Source organism: Rissa tridactyla, chromosome 8 (assembly GCF_028500815.1).
Source record: "Rissa tridactyla isolate bRisTri1 chromosome 8, bRisTri1.patW.cur.20221130, whole genome shotgun sequence".
In the NCBI taxonomy this organism is placed as follows: domain Eukaryota; kingdom Metazoa; phylum Chordata; class Aves; order Charadriiformes; family Laridae; genus Rissa; species Rissa tridactyla.
The window spans coordinates 4734947-4753858 of record NC_071473.1 but is presented as its reverse complement, the minus strand read 5'-3'; the positions used below and the strand labels follow the sequence as shown (position 1 = coordinate 4753858).

Here is an 18912-nt window from a genome sequence, read left to right as displayed (position 1 = left end):
CTCAGCCCTGCTGGGTCCCCTGCCAGATCCAACTCCAGGTTGGGCTAAATCCTTTACCTGCTGTTACCTCCGTTCTCTCACGTGGGAAGCTCCTCCTGCATCCGCGGCAGCATCTCCTGTAAGGCTCAGGGCCTCCGCAGAAAGGCTGGGGAGGAACCATCCCACCACACACATGCTGGGGACACCAGAACGGGTTTTTGCTGGGGTTTTCTTTGGAGGTGAGGCAGAAGGGATGAAAAGCGGCAGCAATTCTGCAGCTTCTTCTCATTTAGAGGCGGGGGAGTTTTTCAGGCAGGCTCCAGTGAACAGCCTCTGGCATCCCGCCTTGCGTAGAGCCCCATTTCTTGCCCCCAACCGTGTTAACTGGCGCGTAACGTCAGGCCTGTGCAGCCAGCAGCTCCCCTGTAATTAAGGCTGCAACCACGAGCTTTACTGTGAACGGCGCTTTCAAAGGCACCGTTAACCCCAGCGCATACAAAGCACGTGCCAGGAAGCCTGGCGCTGCGGTTAGCAAAATACACTAGTGACTTGTCACCCACGCTGGGTGGGTGACACAAAGGATGCCCTGACAGCGGTAGAGATGGGGGAGGCAGCCAAGGAAACGGTCGAGGCAAAACAAGCACCTACCTTCGCCCCTTTGCCGTGGCTCGAAGGCACTGGGGGTGGGACGGCAGCGGAATGTCCTCCCAGAGCGGAGCGACGGCCTGGAAATGCAGAGCCACCGTTCCCCGCCGCCGGACGGAGCACAAGGTGCAGAGCTCGCCCCGGCCACTCCGCACCCAGCGGCCTGAAGCTGAATTATGCCTTGAGTGATGGTTGTTTATATTCCCCTTGCTCAGTCCTTTTCTAATATAAATATCTCCAATCTGGTTTTTGTCTCGGGCTTCCAGCACACGTATTTCTCTCAGACAGTAACCTTGGGCAGTTTCATCAGACCTCAGTTTGTTGGCTTTTTTACCTTTACGGGCTCATTTCACCTTCTCCAGCTCTTTCACACAGAAAAAGAACAAGGCATAAATGTTTGGAGATCCATTTTCTCCACTCCCTCGTTAGATTTCTTCCATCCTTTTATGTTACTTGTACGAGCTATTTTAGAATCCACTTTTTTAAATACTTTTTGGAAACCAACCACCAGACTTTCAGAAGTGACTTCAGAAACAAAATCATTACTGTCGGCAAGAGATAAGCATCTAAGAGTAGGAAGGGAGACGGACAAAGCCAAGCCCGTGCTCCTCTGTCCATCTGCCAAGGCTGGCAGGGTCACTTTGATTCAGAAGACGCTTAACTCCTCTGGCGCTGTATTCGAGCTGATAAACCCAATCCCAGCACACGCCATCATACACATCGGGTCACTAGACTGCGAGAGTGGAGGTTAAATAGTCATTATTTTATGTTTAGAAGGGAGAGGAAATCGCAAAGCCACATTTGACTGCCAGGGGAGGAAGACATGAGACAACCTGAAGGAACTGGAAAAGCGGTTCGTTCCCTGCACGCCACCAACACTGCACCTGAAAACGATCCAGTTCTGTGATGGACACACTTCACTTGCAGCGGAACAACAGCAGTTGTCAGCCTTGTGCGCTTACCTTCCCCCCGTCCCTTTTCAATCACTCGGAGCTGACACACGAGCAGGGTATGAAGCAACTCTGGTTCCAGAGGAAGTGGTAAATTTAGTCATCGGGGGTTTTTTTTTAAGACACTTCTGCATTTTCAACAGAAATTACAAAGTCTTAAACCTTGTAAAGCAATGCTGTGAGCCAGATAATCCCCTCCAGAGCACAGCTCGTCTCAAGCCTCAAGGCAGCAATACAGTTAAGAGTAGACCACGTGAATAAAATAAGTTACGTGCAAATGCCTCCGTGAGCTGCCGAGGCTCACAACCGAGCTTGAAAAGATACAGTCACCTGGAGACAAAGGATCTGCACAGAAGCCAGACCACGCTGATACTTCTGGTAAGGGCGTTTTATTTCTCCACCGGTCATTATAAACACAGAGTTTTACAGGCCGAGCACTCGGCTCTAACACGGCATGCAGGCCTGGGTAGCTTCACAGACTTAAAAAGTGATTTGCTTTTAATTTGTCCTCCTAAGATCTGGCTCAGCAGATTTTTGCCGCGCTTTCCACACGCAGCCTTCCACCCCGTATCCCAGGCACTGCACTGCGAGAAGTCTTTGTACAAATCCTGAAAGGTAACTACAAATAATTCTGGTCATTCGCCTTTGGAAAACTAAGACCCGGTAAACAGACAATAAAAAGAGACTTTCAGGTTAGTTTTCTATTATTACTGGATTAAATGCCAGGCAGACAGAACTAAGAGTCGGCAGGACAAAATTGTTCACCCTCTAAAATCATCACCTCAAGAGAACAATTCCTCTGAAAGAAGCCCAGCCGAACCTTCACATCCAGATCATCAGAATTCCAGGTCTTCATCTGTCAACTTTACAAAGCTTTCAGTTAAGATGAACTCTTCCTGTTTTAAGGCCATAAAATACTGCTGCAGGGTTTCCCCTGCCGTCTCTCGCAGAGTTAATTCCCTTAATATCCCTTTTTTAATCACTGCTAATGAGCATCAAAAGAAAGAATCGGTTTTTCTTTTTGTTTTTATTATTATTATTTCTAGCAGACAATTTACATAAAATTCCCCTTTTAAGTTAGTGATTCATAACTTCCTGCAATAAACTACTTAAGGAGCAGCTTTGGTAAAGAATGGAATGAAACAACCAACCGAAAAAAAAAAATAAAAAAAAAGAACAATCACAGCTGATTTTGAAACCAACACAATTCACCAAATTTAGATTCAAAAGAAAATCTGCCAAGCTGTATTTTCTCAGTGTTTCCAAATATTCCACCTTCCTCCTCCCTTTTCGGGTTTGTGCAGATGTGGAAGCTGCATTCTGTCAAGCAGTTTGTCCTGCTAGATCACGGAAATCCATCTTTACATGATTCGTAGACCTTGAATAGAGGACTCCAAGGTCTTGAAAGAGAGAAAATCTTAATCACAATCTGCTACAGTATCCTGTGTTAAGTAATTCGGTGTAAATGCTAAAGTTAAGAAAAAGAGTGAAAACCCTGAATACCTGAGATTAGACTCATATTCAAGAGCCAGAGACCATCATTCATTTCAAACTCGTGCATATAGAGACCAATGATTCCACCCTCTCCCCCCAAAACTGCATTAAAGCAGCTTATATATCAGCTCAATTTCTTATTTGGCTCCTGTCCCCACCGGAGCTTTCTGGCATTATAGAATACAGACAAACTATTCTTTTCCTGAAAGGCAGCGCAGAGCTCTCGGCAGCTTGGGGAGACCAGCAGAGACCTCTGTTGGCCAGTCCTCAGCAAGGCAAGCACTTCCTTTAAATCCTTTCAGGGTTTTCAATACAGTGCTGACTATATTTTCTAATTGTTTGAAGTAACTTCTTACTACTTTGATAAATTAATTATGAGAAGGCAGAACCATGTTCTGTAGAAAGACACTGAGCAGAGTCCACAGGGATGGAAGCAAGAAGAGGCAGCCGGCTTTATCACAGCAATCATAGAAGCATGGGATGGTTGGGGTTGGAAGGGACCTTAAAGACCACCTAGTTCCACCCCCCTGCCCTGGGCAGGGACACCTCCCACCAGACCAGGTTGCTCCAAGCCCGTCCAACCTGGCCTTGAACCTCTCCAGGGATGGGGCAGCCACAGCTTCTCTGGGCAACCTGGGCCAGGGGCTCACCACCCTCAGAGTGAAAAAATTCTTCTTAATATCTAATCTCCATCTCCCCTCTTTCAGTTGAAAAGCATTACCCCTCGTCCTATCGCTCCACTCCCTGATAAAGAGTCCCTCCCTACCTTGTGGCTGAGGTAGAAAAAAAAAAAAAAAAAGAAAAAAAAAAAAAAGAATTAGTGGGATTCCTACCGGGACGCGAGCAATACCATTAAAAAATTAAGTCCGGATTAGCACCATCTGCTAAACAAAGTGTATCTGCATTTGTGCTGAATCTTGGATCTGTCTTCCTTAGGGAGTTCACTAATGGTCTTGAATATTCCAGTCCGGATTTCCTACTGCTAATAAAACCTGCATTAGGGCTAAGCCCCAGAAGTTGATGCTAGAGATCAAAAAAAAAAAAAACAACCCCACCATCACACCCAGTTCACATAAACGTGGTAGTAAAAGCATACCTTGAAATCCCAGATGGTCATTGCTCCATCAATGCCGGTGGTGCAGAATTTACGACAATCTCGTTTGTCTATCTCATAAATAGACACTTGGCTGAAAACAGAGAGCGATAGCTGTAACACAGACACCCATTCCAGAGAGCCAAAAAGCTGGGAAATTTGGGTTGAATTCAACTCCTACTCTCTCAAAGGGAGACATGAGTCTAGCAGAGCCCATGCTAGATTTTTGGTACAATGCCTCAGAAAAATAAGCAAAGAAAAAGGATGTTGTAAGCTCTTTTATCACTTGGTGGCTGTAGCCTAAACACTTTCCTTGGGTAAAGAAAAATTGCTTCAGAAATGTTAGCATCCCCTGGGGTCACACAGTTTTTAAACTGCAAGGATATTTTACTTGATTAACCGGAATCAATCCTTTTGATGAATAAATACACATGGAAATAACACCTGAAATAGGAAGCTGGTATACGAATTCCTGTTTCAGGTGAATTTTGCTGACTAGATTTTGCACAGCGCTATCAATCTCTTGTGAACTATCTACATATTTGATAAGATAAACTGCATTCAAGTTACAGAACCCATTAAACATGAGCAAACAACAGAAGCACACATGCCCTGTCAATGATTAACTTTACCAGCTTCCACGTAAGCCCCAGAAATAGACAGCTGTTAGCAAAAGACTAAAATGAGAACAGGATACCAGCTACACCCATCTGGTACGGCAAATTTGAGCTCTCATAGGTTTGCAGTTTATCCTGGGAAACCAAAGCGACAAGGAGAGCGTTCCTTCCCCTCGGACTGGTGGCCGAGACACTCACGTTATACTGTTTTGGTGCAGTGTCTCCAGGGTAGTGTTACGATCTTCTGTAGTGGCTCTTTTATCCATGTTTCGGAAGCGTTCCATAGCGGAAATATTGCGCTGGATGCTCTGTTTTGGAATGTCTAGTTTGGAAACAAAGGTCAGCAAGCCACGGTCATCACAGTTAAAGAGCATCGGGCAGCAGTCATGGCCCTGCAACCAGACAGCATGAAAGCATGTCAAGAAACATAACCAACAGAATCACCGTTTCTTTTTTTCTGCTGCTGTTAATTGCAGAAATGCAAAAATAGACACTATGGCAGAGCTTGCTTATTACTAACTTCATAATGTATAGTGTTTCTCCCTCTCCAAAACACTACAACACTCTACAAGGAGAAAATAATAGACACTTACAGCTGCCACCACACTGTTCTCAGAGACAAATGACACACTCAGGAGTGGGAGGAACTCTGTTTTCAGCTGCGAAACCCTGAACACAAGAACATTTGTTAGAGGACTTCATTGAAACCTCTCATCTTTGGCTCCATCAAAAAATAGAGACCGCTCTCACACAAGGATTGTTGGAAAAGAAGTCAGTGTAGCTCAGTTGTCCTGAGGTGACACCAGAAAGTTGTAACTTGTAGTAAAAAGTTTTACCCTAATGAAAGCGTCCCGGAAGATCTATAACAAATAGGAAGTATTCCAGGTGAAAGGCTGAAGTTACCCAGTAGTGTGTGTAAACAGTGGCAAGAGTTTAAAAAGAAAACCCCCAAAAAAGGTTCAAATCGATGAAGCTATTAATGTCATTTGCATATAAAAAACACTCGAGGTTTTAGTGCTTCACACCATTTTTTCAGGAGGAAAAAGCCTGTATGGTAAATTAAGTCAACTTTCGTGATTTTATGACAACTGAGAAAAGAATTCTAGAACACTTTACACTTAATGATATCCCCAGCCAGGTACTTAGAGAGCTGTAGCCATCAGAACCATAATTCAAAATGAAGCACAGCAATGCCTGGATGATCCACCAGAGATCTCTGCTATCGAAACATACGGGGAATCTCGTCTTTCTTGGTTAGAAAGCCACAAACACTGAAAAGTTATTCAGATGAAGCTGAAGAGCAGAAGGAGCAATTGTTAATAAAATATTTTGTTGGATTGGGAGGTGTAAATTGAAATCTTGCAGAAGCAGTGCCTTAAGGATAGCGGTTGGAATTAACATTTCATGAAATGAACAACTTATTTTCCTGGTTGGGGATAGGGTCTTAGTAGTTATGGAGTAAGCATGTTTCTGGATTCTCTTGAATCTATTTACAAGGAAATACTGTTTCCCCAATCACTATAGTGGAACGTATTTTTTTACAAATGCTTCACCCCCCCTCCGCCCAAGTAAATTGACTATACCATCACTAAGAATTCTTGTAAGAAATTCAAATTATATCATCTAAAATTCTAAGAATCTACCTTATTTATACAGGCCTCAAACAGCCTCCTGGAATCTAGAGTAAAACTGTCGAAACTAGAAACAGCAGCCACAGCTCTTGTTGTTGCAAGCACAACATTCCACATACTGCTTCCTTCTGTGTCAAACAGCTAATAACTCACAGAAAAAGCATACTTACATCATATTTTTTGAGGCATCAGCAACTGACACGGTACTATCATGACTGACCCAGGCTAGGCGGTTACCGCTGGCAGAAAAACTGACGCTATGCACCCATCCGCCACTTCCAGCACCCCCAAATTCTGACATCAGCTGCCCAAAAGGCATTTTGGAGCCCCATGGTGTACTGGCTGGTTTTTCATCCACTTCCTTAATGTAAGCAGAAAACACCCTGCAAACAAAAAATTTCAGCATGAACAAAGACAGAAAAAAACCTCCTGGGAGCTGCATACACATTTCATATTGGAAACAACCAGATGCATTCTAATTCTACCAAAATAAAATACTATGGTGTCTTTAAACAAGCCACTAGCAGCTGGGAACCTTCAATGTAGAGAGAAAAAGGAAGAGTACAGAGGGTGTAAGGTGTACAGGGTTCTCTGTACTGTCTTGTATCTTTCTCCTTTTTTCCAGAAGATGGCACAAAACCATGCATTGTCATTGCATTTTCCACTGTGCTACGATTTCCCTTTCATCCTTTTGCGGTGCTAATAACCCCCAGAGTCAATTCTTCAGTTAGAGAAAAAACACGAATTGCACTGTATAATTAGAAGCGAATACAAACACCTACAAAATTATCCGCTTTTTAAGAACATTCACTTTTTAGCAGAATTTAGAAGAAAAAAAAACAAAACCATGTCCAAATGCCAGCAAAGGGCTCCTGAGCCACCTTATTCTGGCTCATCGCTGAAAGAACGCCTTGAAAACCTGAGTTACCACAATGTTTTTATAGTTGGGGTTTTTTTGCCAGCACTACAATTTTCAAGATATGTTTAAACAGAAAGCCTCCCCCTTTCATCAAATTCCTTCTGCATGATTCAGACATGCCACAATATGGTGTTCTTGACTGTTACCATGGAAGTTACTGGGACGTCACAAACATAGGATTAGAGTCCATTGAACAGGAGGAGCAAGTGAGCTACACCATATTACTACCAGAGAAACATTTCAGTACGAAAGAAAAACCGTGATACAATATTCATGGTTGCAGTCAAACACAAAAAGGAATTATTTTATAGAAGAGCTCAAGGAAATGTTGCTCCCCCCTCACCATTTCTTAAATCTTTTAGGTGTGTGGGGTATGCACTTCAAAAGGTACCTATATTCAGCTTATTCAAATAAAGCTGATCATTTGGAACAAGGAAGGGTTTAACTGCTGCTATATTAAGTACAGATTTTCAGAGAATTAAGTATAAATTTATACTTGGCTCTATCAGTTTAAATATAATCTAATGGTAATCCTTCAACAAACTTAATTTTATAGAGACATCTAAAAGGACAGTTCTCTTAATGTATGGAAATAGGACAAGATGTTTAAAGCAACGGCCTTTGACACAAGGCAGAAAAATCATTCCTGAGTAGTGAAAGACCTTGAAGATAACTGTTAGTTAAAAAAAGTCTTTACCCTTACTAAAGTCTTCCTCTCTTTTAAAACCAAAATCACCCCAGCTTGAAGGCCCTGGCCTTCAAAGACCATTGTGAAATGACTTTCATTCCCACAGCAACACTGTTCCAGCAAGAATATAAAATTCACACCTATGCGGTGCTATCAGCTATATATATATATATACACATATTTCTAAAGACAAGAGGAGCTCATCTAGGCCAGCCACCAAAAAAACTCTGCTGAATACCTATCAACTTGGAGCCTCTTCTGCCCTCCATTCTTTTTTCCAAAATGTCTCCCAGTTAGCTGCTTATTAGCTGGCAGTGGCTCTGGCAGATCCATTTCATAATTTTCTTCAGAACCACCTATCAGAACAGACGCACACTTCAGGCCCAGATATCTTTATTACCTTTAACGTGTAACTGAACATTCCCTAGAACTGGAGTTCTAGAGATCTATATTAATCATTTCGCAAAGAGGATATCCTTCCGTGGTTTCGGGGAAGAAATAGAAACACAAACCCAGTACCAATCTCCACTACTTTTCCTTTCTTCCTTTAATGTTGCTATATGGAGATTTCTATGCTAAAAGGAGCAAAATTACTAAATGATTGATCCTGAAGTAAAATGTTAAGCAACAGCAGAAAGTTTTCCAGATGATTTAAACCCAGATCTGATTTTTTTCAAAACACACACCATTTTTCAGAGAAATAAGATGCAGGACACAATGAGTTTTCTGACGGGAAACAAAAGAGCAAGTCTTCTAGAGAACGCTCCTAGGAAATGGACTGGAATCGACATCTTGACTTTCTTCCAAAAAAACAAACAAACAAAAAACCCAAAAACTCCCAAATCCCAAAACCTATACTGAACAGGAAATAATTGAAGTCTAACTTCTCAACAAAAACAGGAAAGAGGAGATAATCAGGGATGCAATGTACATAACAAGCGCTGAACAAAGCCTGTAGCTGAAAGTTCAAAGTAACAGAGATATATATCTCTGTATCTCAGCTGACCTAATGTCAGACTCCTGAGATGCTTTTTGAACACACATGAAAAAATTTACACACGTGAAAGGCTGCTGCTTCTGGAAGACGAATGAGTACATTTTATATCACGTTTTTTGTGAAAGGAAGTGAACATGTATAATAGTTTATCTAATTAAAACTGGAGATAAGGCAGGAAAGGGTGACAACTCTCCTCTCCCCAGCTTCCATTTAACGTCTCTCCTTACATAAAAAGGCATCAAAGGATCGAATTTAGATGCATGGGTTTCATTCTGAAATAAGGAATGTAATGATCAGTCCCACCTCCCCTCCCACTCCTTCTTAGCCATATTTAGTACACACTTTGAAGCTTAAAAATTGCCGTATTACATAAAGAATTTAAGAAAAGAAGCTTTTATGATTATTCAAGGTACAAGTGATTAAGTAAAATATGAATTAAAGTAATCACTCTGCAGGCAGCTCCCCATGCAGACTTCAGTACAGTGACCCCAATCACTCAGCACAGAGCAACTAGCAGGACCTATCCCTCATGGTGTAATTTCACAATCAGTTTGAAAGACTATCCCATCCATCTCACATGCCAATCTGTTTTTACCAGCCTTTTTTTTTTTTTTTTTTAAATGGTCTTCAAAAATGTGTTTTGTTGCACTGAGTTTCAGGTGGATCAACTCCTTGACCCTACTCACCTGCAAGAACGTTAAGGCTAACGCCAGCAAAGGGGAGAGAACAAGTGACTCAGGGAAGAAAAAGATGAGATACCACCTTCGGAAGTGCCAAGTTACTTGGAATTTTGGAACTGCATCATTAGGATATTGCTCTTTAAACTCTAACAACTCTACAAGATAGCACCTGCTAGTGTAATTTCAGCCTAACAACTAGATCTCAGCACTCAGTGCACGCACAGTAGTACTACTTCTGTGTACTGCACGTAGAGAAACCCACCAGTTCATTAAACTCAGGCACGTCCCTCGACAGACACGTTAGTAGTCCAAAGTCTGCATGCAGTAGCACCAAAGCTGAAGTTTCTCAAGCTGGGTATTTCATTTTGGTAACAACAACAGTATGAGACGAGCCATCTTCTATTCTAATAGCAAATGCATGATCAACATGCTCGTGCTACTGATTAACTTGAACCAGTAATCTAAATTGATTTACAGATGCTTTATTTTCTCTTACCTGCACTTGAAGTCACAGGATCCCGCAGCCAGCAAGACATTGTTGGGGTGCCAGTCCAGGCTAAGGACAGTGGAACGAATGGGCTTTTTAATGTGTTTGCTCACCCACCTAAATTAAAAAAAAAAAACAAAAAAACCCACAAGATAAAATTTATATGAAAACATTGTACTGAACTCCCCCAAGTCCATGAAGTACTCCTCAAAAAGATCACCCCCTTGCCAATGGCTAAACACATCAGTTTTGCAAAACACACATTATGTCCAAATCTTTCGTATTCTCTTGTACAGTCTGTGAACTTTATATGGTTATCTTAATTAAGATTTTAAATACTATGAACAAACTCATGTTAAATATATATCGCATCACCTGAGTCCTATTCCCCTTCTCACTGATTTTTATAATGCATCAGATGGGAACTCCTTAATGTGAATTTTGCACAGTAATTGCCTGGTCCCTTACATCCTATGAAGAAGGGCTCAGCTTTGACTGTGATATGGAGATAACAAGCACTATTTTCTTAGATCACTAAGTACAAGTCCTCTCCAGCTCATTCCAATGAGTTTTACAGTCATCTCTCTTGCCTATCGACTTTTCTACTATTTAATAAGAGTAACTATAAAATACAACAAGTAAATGGGTGAACTGCCAATGATAAGACCAGTGTATACATCTCAATTACTTGAAGTACAGTGAAAAGTGGGCCTGATGTTGAATGCATCAATATTAGCCTAAGTAGGTATCAACAGATTTAGTTTGTTCGAACTATTTACAAAATAGCAATGAAATCTGTTAGTCACTGGATGACCTTTAGGATGATAGTGCTTTTTCTTTGAATGTACTTCCGTCAGGCACAAGCAACTTTAAGGATCGCATTAAATAATTTGTCTTCAACATACAGGGGTTTGATTCTTCTGCAGATAACTGAGGCAGAGAAAATGTTAATAACTGAACGTGTTGGAAAGCATAAAAGTCCAAAACAGTCTTTAAAATGTATTTTGCAGATGGTATCACTGTTTACCATCTCCACATGGAAGACTGCACACAGAACGGCAGGCACAGACACCTGTGTTTTTATGCATGTTTATGCAACCCGAAGTAGTAGATACTCAACATACTGATTTCACCTACAGGTGATATGGTAAATGTAGCTCCAACACGTACAGCTACAAACATAGATCCATTAAAGATCAGAAGCACTACATTTAGATGCCAAAGAGAAAAAAAAGTTAACGGTGGAAATATTTGTGATAGTCCTGTCTGAAATCTATGAACTGTGATAAAAATACAGGACAGAATATGGAACAGGTAGATGACAAGCTCAAACATCTTCTAATAGAGCACCCTGGAGATAAGTGACAGATTTGAATTCTTTAATGACAAGAAATGGCCCAAAATAATCTATACAGAAGAAAACTCAAGTCAAGGTTTCTTCATTCATTCTGGAAGGAGGTGGGGGAGGAAACATTTCTCTTTTTTCAACCATACAGTATTGGTAAAGAAACTTTTACTCTGCAGAAATTCTTGCGCTTCTAGAAAAGCAACAGATGTTTATGGCAGTCAGCCGGAACACATCCACGCCAACACGTATAACCTGAAAATTTGCTAAGTCAAAGGCCTTTAGGTGCTACACCAGAGTAAAGAAGAGGGAACCTTTTCCCTAAGATGTAAAAAGGCCACGAAAGAACTGATGAGGCCCTTTACATTTCCTGACGATTTTAGGAATTAGTAAAATAGTAACCTAGTTACCACCTTTAAACTCCAGGCTTTAGCTTTCCCATGCAGACCTTAAAGGTATAAATGGAAATTAAACTCAAAACAGCTCACCAGTCATTTTCAGATTCAAAGTAGCACACAGATATAAGTCGAGCTCCGCTTCCCACAGCAAATTTGTTCTCCAAGGGAGACCATTTCACAAAGGTAGCCGCGCGATTAATTCTCAGGATCACAAGGGTCGGTTTCCACACGCCGTCTTTCTGACTCCAGACATAGGCATTGCGATCTGCACCGCAAGTTACAATGCGATCGCTTTTGGGAGCCCAGTCAATACCTGAAATTTAGAGCTCACATTAATAAACTTTTCCCTTTGTACTGTTTGCTCTACAATAAGCCAAAACAGAGACAATCTATTTTGGAATGATGGAAGCCTTCTGCTACAGAGAGAGCTATTACTGTTATGTTAGTATTCCACTTCTTCACTTATTCTCCAGGCACCATTTTAAACTGTTAGGGATATCGGTTTGTCCCTCTGGCTTTCATCAAAATTGCAGATCCCAAATTCCCAGATTCCACAGGGAATTTGCCCGCTGAGGAAGCCTGCTCTGAGCTGGCCAACAGGTGGAGCTCTGCAGACCAGCTAAGGCCTCTCCGCCGGCATCCTTCAAACCACTGACTTCTGCCAGAGACCCGTTTCCCGTTTCGGCAGCGGAAACCCCGCAATTCTAAAACTATGCACGAACCTCTAACATCGTTGTCTGCTTGCTGCCAGACTGCAGTCATGATCTAAAAGTTTAGATAGCAGGGTTGGGTGTTTTTGGTTAGAAGTTATCAATCTTTATGTACTGATACAATGCTTACATTTTTTCCATGCCTATTTAAGCTGTGCCACGAGAAAGAAAACGTTTACCAAGCAAAAATAACAAAATCAAAGAATAAAACGAAGCCTTTGATAAGTCTGCCATTGCTTCTTTCCCTTCTTATGCAATGAAGGATGTTTTCAACTGGAAAGTCTCACAGCAACATCATTTTGCATCTTTTCTTTAGCATCCCTCTTTGAGAGGCAGAGCTCAACCTTTAACTCTCCTGCCACAAAATTGTATTTCAATGGTTTTCCATAACTGTGTCCTGTATTCAAAATATTCCTTAAGCACGCAAACTGTGTTGTATATGGTCTACTCCCAAACAGGCTTCTGCTTAAAAAGTTCAATTTTGAGGAGGCTGGTAGCCTGGAACAATAGTTACTTCAGTCAATCTAGCACTGGCTTTGAAAGGGGGACCATCCTGACTCTCTTTACGTCTCTTTCCCACCACCTCCCTTGCACCAGCATTATTCTGCTGGAGCAAGTTCAGCTTTTTAGCTTAGCAGAAAACTAAGCCACCAAAAGGAGCAAACAGTGCTCTTCCTGTAGGTGAACAGAAGCAGCTCACCACAAATACCTCAATCAAGACACAGAAGGCAAGACAAGGGACCTTGCCCCTTGGGATCAGAAGGTGGAGTGGCAGCAACTGAATCTCTCCTGTCAGAAGCAACAAGCGGTTTGATCAGGCTATCTCCTGTGTCTAACCACAGTTTAAGTCTATTCTTTACGACAACCACAGCATTTAGTATTCCAAAAGTATACGCTATGCAGGAAAGCAGAAAGAGCTCTTTTCCCAAGTCATGAATATTTGGCTTCTAACACTAACAGGTACAAGAAAAATGCAGAGAAATGTCTTTGGGGAACAGCACGTCATTTGTAAATTCAGCCCAAGGGACTCTTCACAAAAGGGCACATACAGTTGTGCTCTTTGACAGCAAGAATCAGACAAATCGAATAAAGTTCCTGCAAAACGCTGTTGGGCAGATACTTCTGCCCATTAGCGAGTTGAGAACAAAATAAAGGATATTGCTGTTTTGGGCAAGTGCTTGTATTAATTACCTTCATTTCCTTAGAGAATAAAGCCCTTATAAAAATATCACTGTGAAAAAAAATACAGCAATATAAATGACTACCGCAGGACAATCACACTTTAAAAATAACACCTTGTGACTCATCGTAGCAGCTCTTGTTACATTTTCATTGTGGATCTACAGATACTCTGGGCCTGCAGTAAAACGTGCTCACTGATGGTCTGTCATAAGTCCAGGACTGACCACTTCAAGTGTTTATATAATCCCTAAAAAAAAGATATTTATTGCTGTCGGAAACCACAAACCAACACAACGGTTGTACACTTGATGAAGTTTTAATCCTAGTGCTTGAAAGGGAGCAGCATATATCACTAGGAGAGTTTGACACATAACCAGATTACTTCAGAAGACTGAAAATCTATTCTCATTATGTCTTTATGGATGAAAAATAAGCAATAGATAAGAAAGGCAGGCTCAGTTACTCTACCAAAATGTCTGGAAATGAAACAGGGCTTCTCCTGCTAACGTTCATTGCATGTAGTCCAGAAAAATGCTGCAAAGCTCCCTGTAAGTGGGAATGCCAACCTATAAAAAGATCTATTTATTCAACACTTGCAGATTTCCTGTTCAGATTCTCAACTGGGGAAAGCAGGGGGCGGACAAACTTAATGTGTGGCACAGCACAATCTTCTCTTACCTGTAATGTGTCCATTGTGCTCCTTTAGCTCATGAGCCTTCACCCACTGGTTCCCGCTCTTCTTGTAGATGTGGACTTCATGATTATTAGGGCTAATGGCAATCTCTTGAAGAAGAAATAAAACAATCCAATAGTACAGAAGGCTTTTTAATACCAAATACTTTACTTGGAAAGACTTTCCAATTTAAAAACTGTATTCTTAAATTTCAGAGCATTACAGAGGTTTGGTAAACAAAGGGCCAACATCGCTGGATAACCTCAAATAAAATGGTCATGAGCGTACTGCGCAGAAAGACAACACATTTGGAATATACAATCCACATTACAGTGGAAAACTAGGCTATTACAAGAAAAGGCTGGTTTGGGGTATGGAAATAGAGGGTCAAAGAGGATAAGGGGCAGGTCATATTCTCACAAGGTGCAGACCAAGAGGCAAAGCTTTCTGGAAGACTAGTAAGACTAGATTTGCTCATATGCCAGAGTTCCAGTAACAGGTTTAGAAAAGTCCACATTTAGAAGATGTGTGCTCTGCTTTTTGGATCATGGGTGGAACGCTTAACACATAGCACTATGCGTTTGGTCATACCTTCCCTAAACGTGATCCAGAACATTACAAGATCACAAACCGACAGCGAAAACAGTAATGAAAAGAAAATTAACAATTAAAACTAACATAGTACTTACGAGTACGGTCTCTGTTCCATGCATGGCAGGTGATTGGCTCTAGTAAAAACTGATGTAGAGACATTCCGAGTTAAAGATATTCCTATGTTGTAAAAATTGAAAAAGCTGAAAGGTGTAAAATTGAAAACAAAACACTTCAAAATTCGATAATTATTAAAACAAAATCAGCCTTCAGCATTTATCAAGGTTGTTTCAGGCCAGTATTATAATTCACTTACAGAAGATCACAACTTACTCCGTAAATACGTTAAGGTCACTAAAGAATTGCCTTTGCCATACACCCCGATATCTTCAGTTGGCCAATGACTTTCAAGTGTCTGGCTTACTATAGCTAATCGCAATTGAGCTAAAAGCCATACGTGCTTCCTTCTTGGCATACGCTCACAAGCAAGACAGCAGGTTGTTAGGATATCTAACAAACCTAATAATTTGACTGTAGAAATAGAACATAAATAAAGAAATAAAAATCCTAGGGACATAGCTCAGTAAATTGATTCAAGATCCTGACATGTATCAAGGCTCACAGGCAGCACTACAATAAAATCTTTTTCTTCTTCTTTTTCAGGAGGCTAAATTGGTGTGTCCAGAACACTGATATGTAACTGTAATCTGCTGATGTATTATTTGATAAAGCCATTTATATGTATCCTAGGGGAAAATTATTAAGATTAGTAATCAACTAATTACTAATTTCTTCAAATTAATCCTAGCACTTAACTGTTCTATAGTTAGGCTTTTGCCCCCATGAGATTCAAACACTAAAAGAACAAGCTGAATCATTCTAGTTTGTAAGTATTTTAATTTGTTTAAAAAAAAAGCTAGACACCTAGTTTTTTCTTTAACTTATAATTGCTACAAGAGAGAGCACTGAACGTCTGCAATTGGAGGCGCACTGACCCATGATTACAAAGTTGTTTAAAACTTCATATCCTATTGTAAGTCCTGTATTAATCAAGGGCAGTATAAATGGATGGAAGAAAGACAACATAGTAAAAACTGAGGGTCACCTGTAATAATTAAAACGTGCATAGGTCAATACATATAACTCGGATTTGTCAATTCCTTCCATATATATTCCACTAATTTTCATAGCAATTTATCCTTGGCTGATGGATCAAAGTCTTTTTACCCCTACATATACATCTAAAAAGAAATATCACTGTGATGTCATTCCAAGACATCCACACCCATCATAGCCTGAAATTACAACATACCCAAGTATGGCCATGTTAGCAGAGGGTGGAGACTTCAGGACAAGGTAGGAATTTGGAAGCAAACAGGAAATGAATGGCAGTCCAACAGAAACTCAGGAGTGAATGAAAGATGAGTACGTTCTTACAGAGCTTAGCAATTACTATCACACCAGTCATTTCACAAATATGCTGAAAGCGCTGAATCTTGGAGCAGAGACGATACAGTACTTTGCCAATGCAAATAATTGGAGAGACTTTTTCTTTTCTACTTCTTTTTTTTTTTTTAAGAAATCAAGCACTGCTATTTTAAAAAAATATAACTTAACGGTTACATTTCAAATGTACTTCAAATATAACTTTTAGCTACGTGGGCTTTAAGTCCAGTTCATAATTTTAACCAGCACGATTTTCACAATTCTTCTAATAAACATGTTCTAGCAATCAAATGAAGCTATTAAATATATGCAGTCCTAAGCAAAATAATTAATTACTTTTTATTAATGTGAAAATGTTGACATAATCCAAGTTACCTTTGACCTCGGACAGCCATGATTTGAGATTCCATGTGTTAATATAAGCAAAACACGACTGCAAATTGCTTTTTCCACGATCTTGCTTTAGTACATGCCAACATTCAGTAGCAGCACATTTCCATATACAGGAAAAGTTGAAGAGCTGTTCTACCAACAAGGAATGCTCAGCCTTTTCTACTCTTTCCGAAATAAAATGTAAAAATATCCAATCTCCCCTCCCCAAGGAATGCAGCTATTTCAAAACACTTTCTAATACAACCCTGGTATTTACTCCGCAGATTGGCTCCACATATAAACGATATGGTCCCATCCTAACTTCTAGTTCGGAGTTTTTTACCAACCTACACGCTACTCCCAGAGACAGCCTGGACAAGCAATATGTTCCATTCCTTCCCATTGATTGAGTTTCTTGAGCACCGTAACTTGTAGCAAGTGACTCTCTTCCATTTTCGTTCGGTAACAAACTCATAAAAAACAACAATGATGACAATCTCAAAAAGCACTACTATTTCTGTCATCTGATAGTTGCAGTGCTATTTTCTTCTGGAAGATAAAGCTTGCTGAAGTCTTCCAGTTATATTTAGTCCTTACCAACCCGTAGAAAAAAAAAATCAAGCTCTCATTCCACTAGAGAAAATACAACTGGTTCTATGCTTCTTGATATAATTCATACGTAGTAAAGCCCTCAATGCCTTCCTGTTAGCCAACTTCAGAATCTCGCACAGGGAAGATACTGTTATGATAACTTTGTTAGCCAAGTACTTAACGCAGCTATGCCTGATTTTTTTTTTCCAATGCAAACTAACTGTCCTTGAGTTTCAATAAATTTTTTTGAAAAGGAGGAAAAAGAAAAGGAGATCTTGCACCTTTGTACAGCAGGAGCTCTCTCAGTACGTAGACTGAAAAGATGACGCTTGGGAAGTACAGGACTCAGCTGCTGTCATCTCTCAATGGGGTGAGAAATATGTGGCATGAGGCCATCCCTGGACAAGCAACTAGCAAGGACACAGGCTCAGAAGTGGACATAGCGTGTGCGAGTGCGACGGAGAGAGAGAGAGAGAGAAAGGCATCTTTTCAATCCTTGCCTATTTTCAGAGCACCTACATCACTTTCAAACATCTGGAAGAGAAGTGCCTATAATTAAGCACTGCCTCCTACTGCTGTCATTCCCTTCCAAGACACTCGGCGCAGCTTTCCCAGGAGGGTGACTCCTCGCAGGCAAGCCTCCTGGCACAGGACACCATTAGCATAATAAAGCCGACCGGTTTGGGATGGATTGCGGGCTGCGGCCCGGCCCCGCGCTGATAACGCAGGTGCACAGCGCCGGTGCGGAGGCCGCGGAGGGGCAGGGGCAGGGCAGGGCAGGACAGGGCAGCTGCCCCTCCCCGGCCCCATCCGTTCCCCCGGGCGGCCTCAGCCCTACAGGGGGAAGGGGCTGAGGGGTCCCCATCGCCTCACCCTCAGAAGAGTGTCTCCAGACCCCCCGCCAAGGGCTGAGGTGTCTCTTCCTCCCGCGCCATCCCCTCAGCACCGGCGGGCCTGAAGGCTCCCCCCGCCCCCCCCATCCCTCTCGGGGCGAGGGCAGGCCGGCCCAGCGGCGCGGCGGACACCCACCACCCCCGCCTTCCCTCCCGCTGCGGGGACTCACCTGAGGCGGCGGGAGCGGAGCGGGACTCGCGGACTCTGGTCAGTCAACGCGACTCCGCTCCGGGCGGCGGGAGAGGGAGCGGCCGGCAGCGGAGGCCGAGGGGGGGGGGGGGGCCGGCACTGACAAGGGAGGCAGGAAACGCGCTCTGCGCCTGCGCCGCCGCCCAGCGGCCTGCGCCTGCGCCGCCGCCGCGCTGCAGGGACGGGGAGGGGGGGAGCCGGGGCGCGCCGGGGCGCCGCTCTGCGCCTGCGCGGCGGGAGGGTGGGGGGGGGGGAGCGTGCCCGCGCCTCAGACAAAGGCGGGCGCCGGGAGCGTGCGCGCGCGGTGTGTGTGGGGTTGTTTCCTCAGGGAGGGATGAGTG

The 18912-nt window shown here is 42.3% G+C and overlaps 1 protein-coding gene across 2 annotated transcripts; it reads right to left on the bottom strand.

Annotated features, from left to right (window-relative positions):
* Window positions 1–2582: 2582 nt before the first annotated feature.
* On the bottom strand, window positions 2583–18672 carry ARPC1A (actin related protein 2/3 complex subunit 1A). 2 transcript variants are annotated; one of them, XM_054212198.1, is made up of 10 exons: window positions 18552–18672; window positions 15178–15282; window positions 14494–14598; window positions 12014–12236; window positions 10190–10297; window positions 6580–6792; window positions 5372–5447; window positions 4977–5170; window positions 4165–4255; window positions 2583–2974 (listed from the first exon to the last, which is right to left on the bottom strand). In XM_054212198.1, the coding sequence occupies exons 2-10, from the start codon at window positions 15239–15241 to the stop codon at window positions 2936–2938; spliced, it is 1113 nt and encodes a 370-aa protein (XP_054068173.1). In that variant the 5' UTR covers window positions 15242–15282; window positions 18552–18672; the 3' UTR covers window positions 2583–2935. The 2 variants fall into 2 exon arrangements, with proteins under 2 accessions (XP_054068173.1, XP_054068174.1); XM_054212199.1 differs by having other exon boundaries at window positions 15178–15259.
* Between the last annotated feature and the right edge of the window lie 240 nt (window positions 18673–18912).

Coding starts and splice junctions, on each gene's coding strand:
- ARPC1A (XM_054212198.1), bottom strand. CDS start 15,241: ATGTCTCTACATCAGTTTTTACTAGAGCCAATCACCTGCCATGCATGG. Junction 6,793..10,189: donor TCCTGTGACTTCAAGTGCAG/GTAAGAGAAAAT, acceptor TTTTGTTTGCAG/GGTGTTTTCTGCTTACATTA. Junction 5,171..5,371: donor AGAACAGTGTGGTGGCAGCT/GTAAGTGTCTAT, acceptor GTCTGGTTGCAG/GGCCATGACTGCTGCCCGAT.